This window comes from Pararge aegeria, chromosome 18, assembly GCF_905163445.1.
Source record: "Pararge aegeria chromosome 18, ilParAegt1.1, whole genome shotgun sequence".
In the NCBI taxonomy this organism is placed as follows: Eukaryota; Metazoa; Arthropoda; class Insecta; order Lepidoptera; family Nymphalidae; genus Pararge; species Pararge aegeria.
Window position 1 is genome coordinate 17,435,020 of NC_053197.1, and position 12,783 is coordinate 17,447,802.

The 12,783-nt window shown below is 46.4% G+C and overlaps 1 protein-coding gene across 1 annotated transcript; it reads left to right on the forward strand.

The window, feature by feature from the left end:
• The first annotated feature begins 3,729 nt into the window (after positions 1-3,729).
• On the forward strand, positions 3,730-11,417 carry LOC120631813 (regulator of G-protein signaling rgs-2). The gene is made up of 5 exons (XM_039901494.1): positions 3,730-3,843; positions 6,163-6,171; positions 10,718-10,807; positions 10,871-11,099; positions 11,163-11,417. Exons 1-5 carry the CDS (start codon positions 3,755-3,757, stop codon positions 11,415-11,417), a joined length of 672 nt encoding a protein of 223 aa, XP_039757428.1. The 5' UTR covers positions 3,730-3,754.
• Positions 11,418-12,783: the final 1,366 nt, after the last annotated feature.

The window sequence follows — 12,783 nt, forward strand, 5'->3', positions numbered from 1 at the left end:
ATACACAATGTTGATAAGTACCTTCAAGAATTGATGTTGTATCATGAAGTGCCGCGGTCCCGTTTTCCGTGTCTTTGTTATCGGGGGCGGTGGGATTCAAATAAAAATAAATCCCATCCGTGGACTTTAATGTCGAGTGGTGACCATTACTTTAGTACTGCACTCTTATAGAATAGTGATCCTACTAATATTATAAATGTGAAAGTGTGGATGTTTGTTACTCAATCACACAAAAATGGCTGAATGGATTTGGATGAAATTTGGCATGTTTTGAGCCTTCGACATGGAAAAGGACAAGGATCCAGATTTCTTAAGTAGTTTCCGAGGGAAAATTAAAAATTGTTTAAGAGTAGACAGAAATTTAGAGCGACGTAGAGCGAAACTTTAGAGCCAATTCTGAATTCCACGCAGTGTGTGAATTCCAAGTCGCGGGCAGAAGCTAGCATAATATAATTGGTAACGCTTACTTATCATTACTTAAATTATTGGCGAGGCGTTAAGCGAGGTCCAGCCATTTTCAGCGACTTCAAACCGAAGAAATGGGACCATTTCGGAAGAAATCCCTTTCGAAAAAAAACTAATTTTGGAAATCAAATAAAAATAAACAACCGAATCGATAAACTCCTCCTTCTCGAAGGAAGTCTGTTGCAAAGGACGTGTGTGGCAGGTTTTAAAAATTCCACCCATTCCAATTTAAGTTGCTGTTTATGTTGGCAATTAAAATGGTAAAGCGCTGCCAGTTTCCGGAGGTACCAACAATTCAACCCCACCGGGATAGGCCGCGATGAATAAAGTTTCATGTGTTAGAACGCGCTCACTGTTACTACCAGTCAGATTGATATTGTTCGTTCTCAATTTGATAACTTGAATGTTCACATCGCGTGAAATGGACATCCGTGCTACTTGTTAGGGAGCTAGGGGCGGCCACTTTACTTGATGTTTTTAGAAGGCGCTAGTAGCTGCTTCTTCTATACTTTATATTATGAAGAGTTAAAGTTTGTGAATTTGTGACACTGTCGGGGTCATCTCGGATCTACTGAAACGATTTTGAATTCTTTCACCAATATAATGCCAAATATTTGTCAGTGACTCGAATTAACTTTTCGTGGTAGTCGGATTTGCAAAGTAAGTTGGAGAAAAAACGGTCGAACGAAAAAGTTTCTTACGAACGCTGTCTTAACTTATGCTTGTTGTAGAGCTTGACGGAATATGTGTAACTTTTATATTTAGGTAACGAAAAAAAGTAGTTATTAATATTAATATATATTTATTTTTAATCGTTAGGACATGTTAATTGGTCTTATTAACAAAAATTTAGAATTCTTAGGTAATCAGGTATACGTTACAAGTTTCTACTACAAAAGACTTTTCCTTTTTACTGCATATAATTTGGACGAATAGTTAAAGAGATAATACGACATAGGTAGGTATGAAACTCCACACCAGACGTTGTTAACAATTATTTATTGTAAAGTGAACATTGCCGAATATCTGTTTGAGATTGAAGAAATTATAAATCACACCATACAGATTCTCCCGCTTTTCGCGGAGTATAGCAATACTTATAACCTTTATTGTGTATTATGTATTGAAAACATAACCCTCCTTTTGGAAGTCAGGAAATGATAGCACTCAGCACTAAGCGAACCACATTCATAATCTCAACATGAGTAAAAGTGTTTAACGCCTTATGAAGTGGGCACGGCTCAGCTATTATATTATAAAGCTTTTAAATTTGTTTGGTTAAACGCGCTAATCTCAGGGACTGCTGTTTCGAATTGTTTTTTTTTTATGATACCTACTACCAGCATCGGCCTACGTCTATATAACATCGCGCTACGACCAATATCTTTTTGAGAGACTGAAACGGTAAAAGTTACGCCAAAACGACGGAATTATTTAGTAAGCATATCGGAATTGTTTCCCTAAAGTTTTAAAAAACAGTCCGTGACAAGATACACAATTTTTTTTTAAAAGTTGACTTTCTATGTGGACGAAGTCACGAGGGTCCGCTAGTAACAAATATAATAATTTATTTAGCTTAGTTTATAGCTTTAATGGTGCAAGAATCGTTACAATCGGTTCATAATTTGGAATGTATCCATTTGCAAACAAATATTTTCCTCTCCTATATAGAAGTGTAGAGATATGCCGGGTCCCCGAGCGTGCGTCCACTGGTAGTAGAAGACAAAACTTCGTAATGCTGTCATTTTTCAATTATTAAGGGGATGACTGAAGTCCCATAAATAAGCTTAGGCGGCGCTCGATGACAATGAACGTGTCGCTACTAGGTGGTGCAGGGCGAGGGGTACGGGCGACGCGTGTGCGCGGACTGCGCAGCAGGAGCCGCGCAGCTCGGGGCGCGGGGCGGGCGGCGCGGGGCGGGCGGGGCGGAGGGCGCGGGGCGCAGCATGAATGGAGCGGTGACGCGCGGGATCGATACGCGCGCGGCGCGCGGCGGCGGCGGTCGCGCGGGACCCAGGGCGCGCGCGCCCGCCGCCCGCCCGCACTGCGCCGGCGGGGGCGGGCGGCGCTCAGTCGCGCCCGGCCGCGGCCCTCAGCAGCCGCCCGCCCCATGCCGCGCCCGCGCCGCCGCTAGCGCGGCCGCCCTCAGCCGCCCAGCCGCGGGCAGGACCCTCGCAGCCCGAGCCGTGCGGCGCACCGGCGCGAGGTCGACCGACCTACTCGCTACCGCTTTAAAAATATCGATCCCGTGTTTACAGGCGGCCGCCGCCCGCGAGCCGCCGCCCGCGCCGCCGGCCCCGCGCCGGGCCCCGCCGGCGGCCGCGCGACGCCCCGCTCTGTGCACTCGTTATTTCTGTTTTCCGGGAACTGGTGTAAGCGAATGGACGACTTTGGCGCTAGTGTCATTGGATGTGTTAAGAATAAGTCAGCGAACGCTTCGCTCTCGCGCCCGCGCCCGGGGCATGGTGCCGGGCGCAGGGCAGTAGCGCGCGCCCGGGCTGCGGCCGCATGCCCCCGGCCTAGGCCTCGCAGGTGAATGCTCGATGTGTGTACGTGTCGCCCCCGCACGTGCCCGCCGGGCTCCCGCGCGTAACCGCGCAGGGCTCGGCGGGACGGCGAAAGCGGCCGGCCGATATAAAACGTAAACATCCTGCTCGGATGCGACCATTGGAAACACTATAGGTGCAAACCGTCGCTTGCACGTCACGTTACACAGAGAAGGCCTCGTGGTCCGTCGGTGTACATGGCGTTCTATATTCATATACTTACGGAAATCGAAGGCGATTTTAACGAATAGGTACATAGCGTTCTCACTAGCAAGGACACATGCGTACGTTATGCGTAAATACGTGCGATGCCCACAGCGAGCTCGGTCCCAGTACGTGGCGGGTCATACCCTCGCAACTTGTTGCAGAGGTGGAGGCAACTGTTGAAACGGGGCCATCGTAACTCGCACACAAACACTGCGTGCCCCATCCGGCTGCAAACGAGGCTAAGCGATCGATAGCAGCGACCGATCGCACGTGAGCGAACGGCAGTTTTAAAGAGAAAAACAAAGTAGATTGTCACATATTAAATTTGTGTAAACAGAAAATATTTGTACATCAGTCACGATCATCGGAATGTGTGTCAGTCGAGCTGGCCCAGCGCAGCAATACGCTCCGGGCGCAGCACTGGCTTTCAGCCGGCCCCTTTATGTTTATCATCGCGAATCATCGCTTTGAAGCGATGGGCGCTGCGCTCAGCGTGCAATCGATCGTTGCGGATCCTCAGACGCGCGCTGTTGCAGATGTGCAGCCTGGCAGCGCTGGCGCGCGGCTGCCGGCCCGCCGCCAAGCCGTGCTGCCTGTGCTGGTGCTGCTGCTGCTCCTGCTCCTGGTGAGCCCGCCCCGCCGCGCCCGTGCCGCGCCCGTGCCGCGCCTGTGCCGCGCCCGTGCCGCGCCCGTGCCGCACAGCGCATGCAGTTCATTTCTCCCACCAGCGAAAGATACAACCTTTCAAAGCGTTTTTGATATTTGGATCCTGTCAGTACTCCCTATCTGTCACCCTTCACCTGAACTTGTCAGCTACTTCGCATTAAGCCACAGTCGAAGCCACAATCTTCCCAATGGAATGGAATGTATGTAGGTCTATTGGCAAAGCGGGAAAACCAGTGATCCCAATTATCTCATCGAATAACCAGCAATGAGTTGCCCCAACATATTTGAAAAGCTTCATTTTCATATTCTAAAATAGTTTCTTATTTACCTATAATAAAAAACATCAGACAAAAATCGATAATAACTATGAGTTAATAGAGGTTTGTGTAAATATTACATAAAATAATAAAAAAAATATGACAGTCAGATTCATGAATAAGATTGTGCAAAAAAAAGAATAGCCTACTCCATTATACATATGTATAACAGATTATAAAGTCCACATACATGAGATAGAGTCGGTACGATGATCTATTTTAAAGCACTCTACGTAAATATAAACAAAACCCTTATGAAAACGATTATAAAACTTATAATTTGCAAAATAAAGAGCGTCGTAAAACAGTGTGACACTTTATTACCAAAATTGTTCATCACTGTTCCAGACTATATAATAGATCAAAAACTTGCAATGTTGTCAGTAGATTCGCTTTACAACTTTAACACTGTCAAACAGTTTTTTGAATAAGTACTCTTAATAAAAATAAAATGGGGTTAAAGCTATATGTATGTTCGCCTTTTCGAGTGATATCCACCAAACTTGCTATATCTGGAAGAGATCGCTATATAGCGATAAGGCCGCCAAATTGTACGCTCTACCTTATTGTGCTATTGTATTTGTATCTCTGTTTTTCTCTGTGGTGTACAATAAAAGTGTATTAATTAATTAATTAATTCGTTATTTAGGCTTACCGTACTGTACCTTAACTACCTGTTGGGTATGGCAGTAACCGATATTAAACTCCCCATCATAAACATATACATACCTCTAATGTGTAAGCTCCAAGTAGAATATTTGAGACAATGTTTATAAACTCATTAAGCCTAAAAAAAATATTTTTTATATTTTAGTGAAACATATTATTTTATTTTATTTTATGTATTATTTTATTTTATTTATTTGGAAAACAAACAGCTAACATTTTATATAGTTACAAAATTAGATAAGATAATTCCAATGAGCCAGTTAAGTTTCCACAAATTTGTAGGTACATATTTAGTAGGCCCATTTCCCGATCGGCTAGATGTGCTTATTGTAGCTCGCGCTCAACAGTCAGGTAAGGTTTGCTGCCGAAAGCAGGACACGACTAAGACACATTTCCTGATTTCGGATGCAAACCTCTCGTACTTATAAAAGAATATATCAATATGTTTGTATTTATTGTTATATCTATCGCATTACCTTTAGAGAGGTTCTGGTATCCTATATTTGATTTTGTTTAATAAATAAGGACAATCGATTATACCATTAACTAATTTTTACAAAAAAATGTGATCTTTTTGTTCGCGACTTAATTCTAAGGAAGTTAAGCTGTAATTCTTGGAACCAAATTTTTTAATGATGCACTTCAGAATTTTGCGCTGGACGCCCTCAATAATATCTTTGTAATTTTGTAAGCTAAATTCTTATTAATATTATGAGCTGGAGGCGAATTTTCAATTTTCCGGTAATATTTACACAAAACCATAATTATACCTGTTTAATTAATTTTATAATTTTGATGGTTTTTTCTCAGATCGGAACTATTTAATTTGTTACATCCGTAATATTTCACTCTCATCCGATTTCCATATCGCGCATAAAGAAGTATCGCAACAATCAAATGTTTTGAAAGGTTGTCAGTTGCATATCCACCACGCTCATTAATCTGGTAACCCCATTTTAAAAGTTGAAATTTAAATTAATCTCTTTAATGTTTTTTTCATTCGCAATCAAATTGAACAAGCCCAATCAACTATCGTGCGCGAGTCGATACCATATTTTATAATGACATCATAAGGGTTTTGACAGAAGGATAAAGTTGTTTTACTAATTAACTTTAATTATGTTTTGTTTTGTTGTTATCATTTCGGTAAAGAAACCTTATAAGAACCGCCAAATTCGGTACCAATTGTTTCCGATTTATGTTATGAAAACTAAGGATAATTTTATCCTACTGTTAACAGTTTGAAATTATGTTCTAAAGCATTGCAGTAAATTCACTTGTTTGTGTTGCAGGGCCAAGTGGTGAGTGCAGGCGACGCGCGGACGCGGTGCGGCCGCGCGCACGCAAACGACGCTGCGTCCACGCGTTTGTCGCCGCCGACTCGAGCCCGCCCCGACCGGCCACGCGCTTGCGATTGCTTGGACGACGCAGTGGGCGGCTGTGGCCGCGACAAACTATTTGTATTGCAAGTCGTCTCCACTCGAGCATTTCGCTTGGCGGGCACGCGCCGTGATCGCCAATCGAAGCTAGCAAGCGCGCGGGCCGGTCGGCGATGCGCTTCAAACTTCTGGATCGGATCGGTGGCGGCAAGCGCGGCATGTACGAGTTCCGATATAAGGAAAAGTGGTTTTTTAACTCAGAACTCAACACCTCAGACACGGTAGAACAAAGCAAGACAACTGACGTATTTTCGATGCCCTTACGACTGTGCTGACTAGGAACAGTTGCTAAAACTTGATCAAAATTACAAACCGACTGCATGCCCGCTGCATGGGACCACGCAGAACAACGCGTGGTGCGCGCTGAACGCTGTAAAGTTATGTTCCCGGTCTTGGTAACTTTACGATCCATCTTAAAATTTTATGAAAGGTTTTTGAAAAAAATATCGATACGAAATATAGGAAAAACCTCTATTTTCTTAAAATGAAACAGATATTACAAGGTACTTCCAGTGTTTCGCTAAACTTTAATTTAGCCGTTTTAAAATTAACAACACAAATTATTCCTTTATTATAATGCGAATTATTGATCGATTCTTAGCAACAAACACTGACTTCTAATTCAATGATGGTAACCATAAAGGTCAGTGGCAACAAGAGGGCAGCGGGTTGGGGTGACTGTTTGCTCAGAAATAGTTTACGCACCTGAGATTGACATTTATCTCGGATATAATTTTGGAATATGCCTGATTTCTTAGGGATCATTCAGTCTTATGAAAAATAATTGAAAAAATTGGTTAAAGTGTCAGGGAGCTGCAGAGTGAAGTTGACATTGCATCCCTCATCATCATCATCATCATCATCTCAACCAATTGACGTCCACTGCTGGACATAGGTCTTTTGTAGGGAGTTCCACAATGCACGGTCCTGGGCCGCTTGCCTCCAACGGCTCCCAGCTACTCGCCTGATGTCATCTGTCCACCTCGTTTGGGGCCGACCTACGCTGCGTTTACCGGTGCGGGGTCGCCATTCCAGCACCTTAAGACCCCAACGTCCATCGGTTCTCCGAGCTATGTGCCCCGCCCATTGCCACTTCAGCTTCGCAACTCGCTGAGCTATGTCGGTAACTCTAGTTCTTCTACGGATCTCCTCATTTCTGATTTGATCACGTAGAGATACTCCTAACATAGCTCTCTCCATCGCCCGCTGAGTGACTCTGAGCCTTCTTATGAGGCCCATAGTTAGCGACCATGTCTCTGATCCGTAAGTCATCACTGGCAACACGCACTGTTCGAAGACTTTAGTCTTCAGGCACTGGGGGATTTTGGACGAGAAGATGTCACGAAGTTTCCCGAACGCTGCCCATCCGAGTTGGATTCGGCGGTTTACCTCTTTCTCGAAATTGGACCTACCTAACTGGATCGTGTGTCCTAGGTATATATACTCGTCTACAATTTCGAGTGCAGAGTTCCCAACAATTATTGGGTGGAGCGCAACATGAGCGTTAGACATAATTTTCGTCTTGCTCATGTTCATACGAAGGCCCACCTGTTGAGAAACTCTGCTGAGGTCATTGAGCATCGCATTAAGGTCTTCCAGAGTCTCTGCCATTATGACTACATCGTCGGCAAACCGAAGTTGAGTGATGTACTCGCCGTTAATGTTGATGCCAAGCCCGTTCCAATCCAGAAGCTTAAAAACGTCCTCCAACGCAGCGGTAAACAGCTTCGGGGAGATAACATCTCCCTGTCGCACTCCTCGCTGCAGTTGGATCGGTTTCGTAGTCTGGTCCTGTATACGGACTGACATAGTGGCGTTTTTGTACAAACACTTCAAAACTTCGATGTACCGGTAGTCAATTCGGCATCTCTGCAGTGACCTTAACACAGCCCAGGTTTCCACCGAATCAAAGGCTTTCTCATAGTCCACAAACGCTAAGCAAAGTGGCCGGTTATACTCTTGAGTCTTCTGTATAACCTGCCGCAGCGTATGTATGTGGTCTATGGTACTGAAGCCCTTTCGGAAACCGGCTTGTTCAGGAGGCTGGAAGTCGTCGAACCTATTCGCGAGACGATTCGTAATGACTCTTGAGAACAACTTGTAGACATGGCTCAACAGCGAGATAGGTCTGTAGTTCTTCAGCAAGGTATTATCACCTTTTTTGAAGAACAGAACAACCACGCTCCTGTGCCATGCCTCTGGCGTTGTGCCTTGATGAATGACGGAATTGAACAACCGCTGAAGGACTTTAAGTATCGGTTTTCCACCCGCTTTCAGGAGTTCTGCTGTGATTCCGTCATCACCCGGTGCCTTGTTGTTCTTAAGTTGTTTGAGAGCCATACTAATCTCGTAAAGGCTGACGTCCGGGATATCTTCAGTGAAGTGTCGGGTCAATTTGGCTCTAGGGTCTTTAGCCAAACTTTCAACAGGCTTTTGTGTTGAGGTGTATAACTGTCCATAGAATTTCTCAACCTCACTCAGGATCTCTGGTTTAGAAGATATGAGACTACCATTGTCAGTCTTCAGGCGAGTCAACAGGCTCTGTCCGATAGACAGATCTCTTGCGAACACTTTCGAGCCTTTGTTGCGCTCAATGGCGACTTTAATTTTCTCAGTGTTAAAGTGTCGCAAGTCTTTCGTCTGCAACTTCGAGATCTGTCTATTAATACGCCGATATTCAGACGCATCTTTTGAAGACTGTAGTCTCATTTCTTGTCTCTTCTCCATAAGCCCGAGTGTATGGGCTGAGAACTTTTTGGTTCTATGTTTACGGTGGGTCTTAAAGAACTTGGACCCAACCGTATGGACAGTTTCCACAAGCCTGTTGTTAAGATCGTCCACAGAATCGCAGTCCAGGCAATCAAACCGGTTTTGCAGCTCCAGTTGAAAGCTCTCGGGGTTTTGGATATGAGCACGAGTAGGCCGGAGCGTAGACTTTACCAGTCTGACCCTTTCCAGCTTTACATTTATATTCAATGTGCCTCTTACCATACGGTGATCGCTCCCGGTTTTCACCCTGTTGATCACAGAGACATCATTGAATATATGCCGTTTGGTCGACATGATAAAGTCGATCTCATTTCTCGTCGAACCATCGGGGCTCAGCCAGGTCCATTTCCTGTGCGGCCGCTTTTCGAAAAAGGAGTTCATCATAAAGAGGCCCTCCTTCTCCATAAAGTCGGCCAGCATTTGGCCCCGTTCGTTCCGTTGCCCATATCCAAATTGCCCCACTCTCAGCTCTGCACCGCTTCGCTTGCCCAGCCTCGCGTTGAAATCCCCCATCACAACACTGTAGTAGGTTTTCGAGGCATGTATGGCTTTCGAAATATCCTCATACAATGCCTCTACTTCCTCGTCGGAGTGCGCAGTTGTGGGTGCGTAGACCTGTATAACCTTCAGGGAATACCGTTTGGTTATTCTGAGTACAAGGTACGCTACCCTGCTCGACACGCTTTCGACTCGAACAATGTTGTTGACAAGGGATTTGTGGACGATGAATCCGACACCACCTTGTGACTGTTGTTCGCCCTCCCGGTAGTAGAACAAGTTGCCGGATTTTAGGATTATCGTATCCTCCCCCTCTCTACGGATTTCAGATAAACCCATGATACTCCAGCGCAACTTGCTCACTGCTTCTTCCAGCTCGACTAACTTCTCATCGGTCCTCAACGTGCGTGCGTTATACGTTGCCAGGTCCAGTCGTCGAGTTTGGCAGCGGAATCTCTTCCGGAGATTCTTGACACCCCTTGCCCCGCCGTTACCATAACCGCTGCCAGAGCCAGGAATAGCGGGGCTGCCGGGGACTAGGGGCTGTGGCTTTCTTTTCTCCATTCATACAAAGATTTGCCCGGTAATGACCACGCTGGGCAGGCGGGTTGGTCATCGCAGGGCTAGACTGATCGCACCGGCGTCGCTGCTGCCCGACACCGGTCTGTGCCATTTATTCAGTCTAGCCAATTTGAAGTAGTTATACCGCCACTTGTCGGTCGCCAGAGCCTCGTCGGTTAGACGGCAGGGTGCACCACGTGCAGGTGAGGTTGGCATTTTGGGAGGCTGACTGGTACTAGCCTCCCCCTTACACCCCTATCCCGCATGAATTCTTTTCCTCTTAAGAATAAAACTCAATGTCAATGTCCAAAGTATAAGCTTTGGGTATTCCTTATCAAAATCTGTTCAATAGGTAGAGACAGTGTGAAGTAACAGCAGACGGAAAGTTTGATGAAGAATCCAACAAATTGTAATGACTAGTTTGCTTGGATGTCTTGCTCCACTTTGATTTCTCACTGGATGCATAAACTTTTAAATTGTAGTTAATGCAACTTTATCAAATGCAACCTATCTTTCGAACTACAACGCGACAGTCTCGACATTGCAAGTGCTCGTCTGTAGCCGCCCCGCTTGTCCGCAGGCTGGCGGCGCGCGGCGCTGAGGCGGGCCCCGGCAAGAAGCCGCGCGACGCCGGCCCGCACGAGCCGCTGCTGCTGGACGGAGACGCGCCGTGAGTGTCCCGCGCCGCGCCGCACCGTCCCGCGCCGCCCGCTCTAGCCGCGCCGTGTTGCAGGCCGTCGCTGGAGGAGGTGCGCGGCTGGGGGCAGTCGTTCGAACGCCTCATGCGCAGCGCGGCGGGTCGCAAGGTGTTCCGCGACTTCCTGCGCGGCGAGTACTCGGAGGAGAACATCATGTTCTGGCTGGCGTGCGAGGAGCTCAAGCGCGAGAGCGACCCCGACGCCGTGGAGGAGAAGGCGCGCTTTATCTACGAGGACTACATCTCCATCCTGTCGCCCAAAGAGGTCAGTGCCGCCGCGCAGTGCCCCTCGCCCCCTCGCGCCCCGCTCACGCCTGTCCGTCCGCAGGTGTCGCTGGACTCGCGCGTGCGCGAGAGCGTAAACCGCAACATGGTGGAGCCCACGCCGCACACGTTCGACGAGGCGCAGCTGCAGATCTACACGCTCATGCACCGCGACTCCTACCCGCGCTTCGTCAACTCGCCGCTCTACAAGACGCTGGCGCGCCTGAGCGCGCCCGAACCGGAGCCCGCCGCGCCGGCCGCGCCGCCCGCCGCGCCGGCCGCGCCGCTGGCCGCCGTCACGCACCACGGCGCGCCGTGACGGCGGCGCGGCCCCCGCACGGGCGCGCATCCTGTACATAGCTAGGTTAAGAGAGCGAGTCGGCGAGGCGCGCGGCGCCGCGGCAACTCCGCTGGTCCACCGCCGCCCGCGCCGCACCTGTAGGTAGAAGCAATAAAGGTGGACCAATTAAGTTTGCCCGTGAGTCAACGAATAAATCTGTTCATGTACACCAGTGTTTCATTTGAAGGATCTATTTCGCAAGTCGGCATCGCGATAAACGCTATTACCTCCTCACTTCTTCCTTCATACTACTAGCCCGGCACCTCGCATCGTAGCAGCGTGGCAGGCAACACCTTTACACCCGCTGCCCGGGAAGAGAACAGGCCTGTGTCCAGCTTTGCCTTGTCGGCAGGAAATATGCAGAGAGGTTATGCGATGGGTTTTAAGAGCGAGTAACACTCCTTTTATTAAAAGTAAATCAAGTATGGAGTTTTTTCTCTTCGTATTGCCAACTTCATTTTACATTATCAAAAAAATCAGTTATAATTTTATAATGTTAAATGGTTACTTACTCACTACTCAATGGTTAGTAGGTAGGTAGGTAGGTACCCACTTTGTTTTCTCTTTAAATTGCACCTCTCATAAGCCATCCAATACTATCTTACAAAATAATTTAAAATCACTCACACCCACAACTATGGCTAAGACTGATGAATGCGCTTGAGAAAAACAAGCTTTACTGTAATATATTTTACTGACAGAGTAATTTAACATACTACTGATGAAAGCCAAATAGCTAGATCAGTGTTTAGTTAGTCGTAGTTGCCGGTGGGCTTAGGTCTAACGGAATCCAAACTAGTTGTTTAAAAGGTTTGGATAGGTTAGAATAGGTTAGAACATGAATAAGACGGGTAAGGACGGACTTAGGTTCAGTTCCGTTTAAAAAAAAAAAAAAAAAACAAAACGTACCTTACCATTACCAGTACCATTCTTGGCTTCATCTAATTCGTGTTTTATCTCGTCATATTTTGATGAAAAAAAGTCAAGAGTCTCCTGCATGATGTTAAATTTTTCATCAATTAGATTAAGCAAAGCACGTTTCTGCTCCTCCTGGGACTTAGATAGACTGTTCAGGATGTCAGTTTTAAACGATTGGAAGTCCTGAGAATATTTTGAGGACGTGCTATCAGATACACCAACAAGCTCAACGCCTTTAACGGGCGTGCTGTCAAAGTTTTTAGGACCCTTCTTACTCACGGCTTTACATGCTGGACATTTCCTTGTCGCTTTATATGAAGCTGATAGTTTATTATAATTTTCCTTGGTCATACTTATGCATAAATAATGAAATGTCGAAGCGCAAAGCGAGCATTTTATCAATTCCTTTGACTCAAGGGTAGAACTG

What these genes read in the sequence shown, in the direction of transcription:
- LOC120631813 (XM_039901494.1), top strand. Translation starts at nt 3,755, where the DNA reads ATGTGCAGCCTGGCAGCGCTGGCGCGCGGCTGCCGGCCCGCCGCCAAG. An exon ending in CTGCTGGACGGAGACGCGCC is followed by an intron (nt 10,808 to 10,870) that starts GTGAGTGTCCCG and finishes GCCGTGTTGCAG; the next exon opens with GCCGTCGCTGGAGGAGGTGC. An exon ending in CCATCCTGTCGCCCAAAGAG is followed by an intron (nt 11,100 to 11,162) that starts GTCAGTGCCGCC and finishes GTCCGTCCGCAG; the next exon opens with GTGTCGCTGGACTCGCGCGT.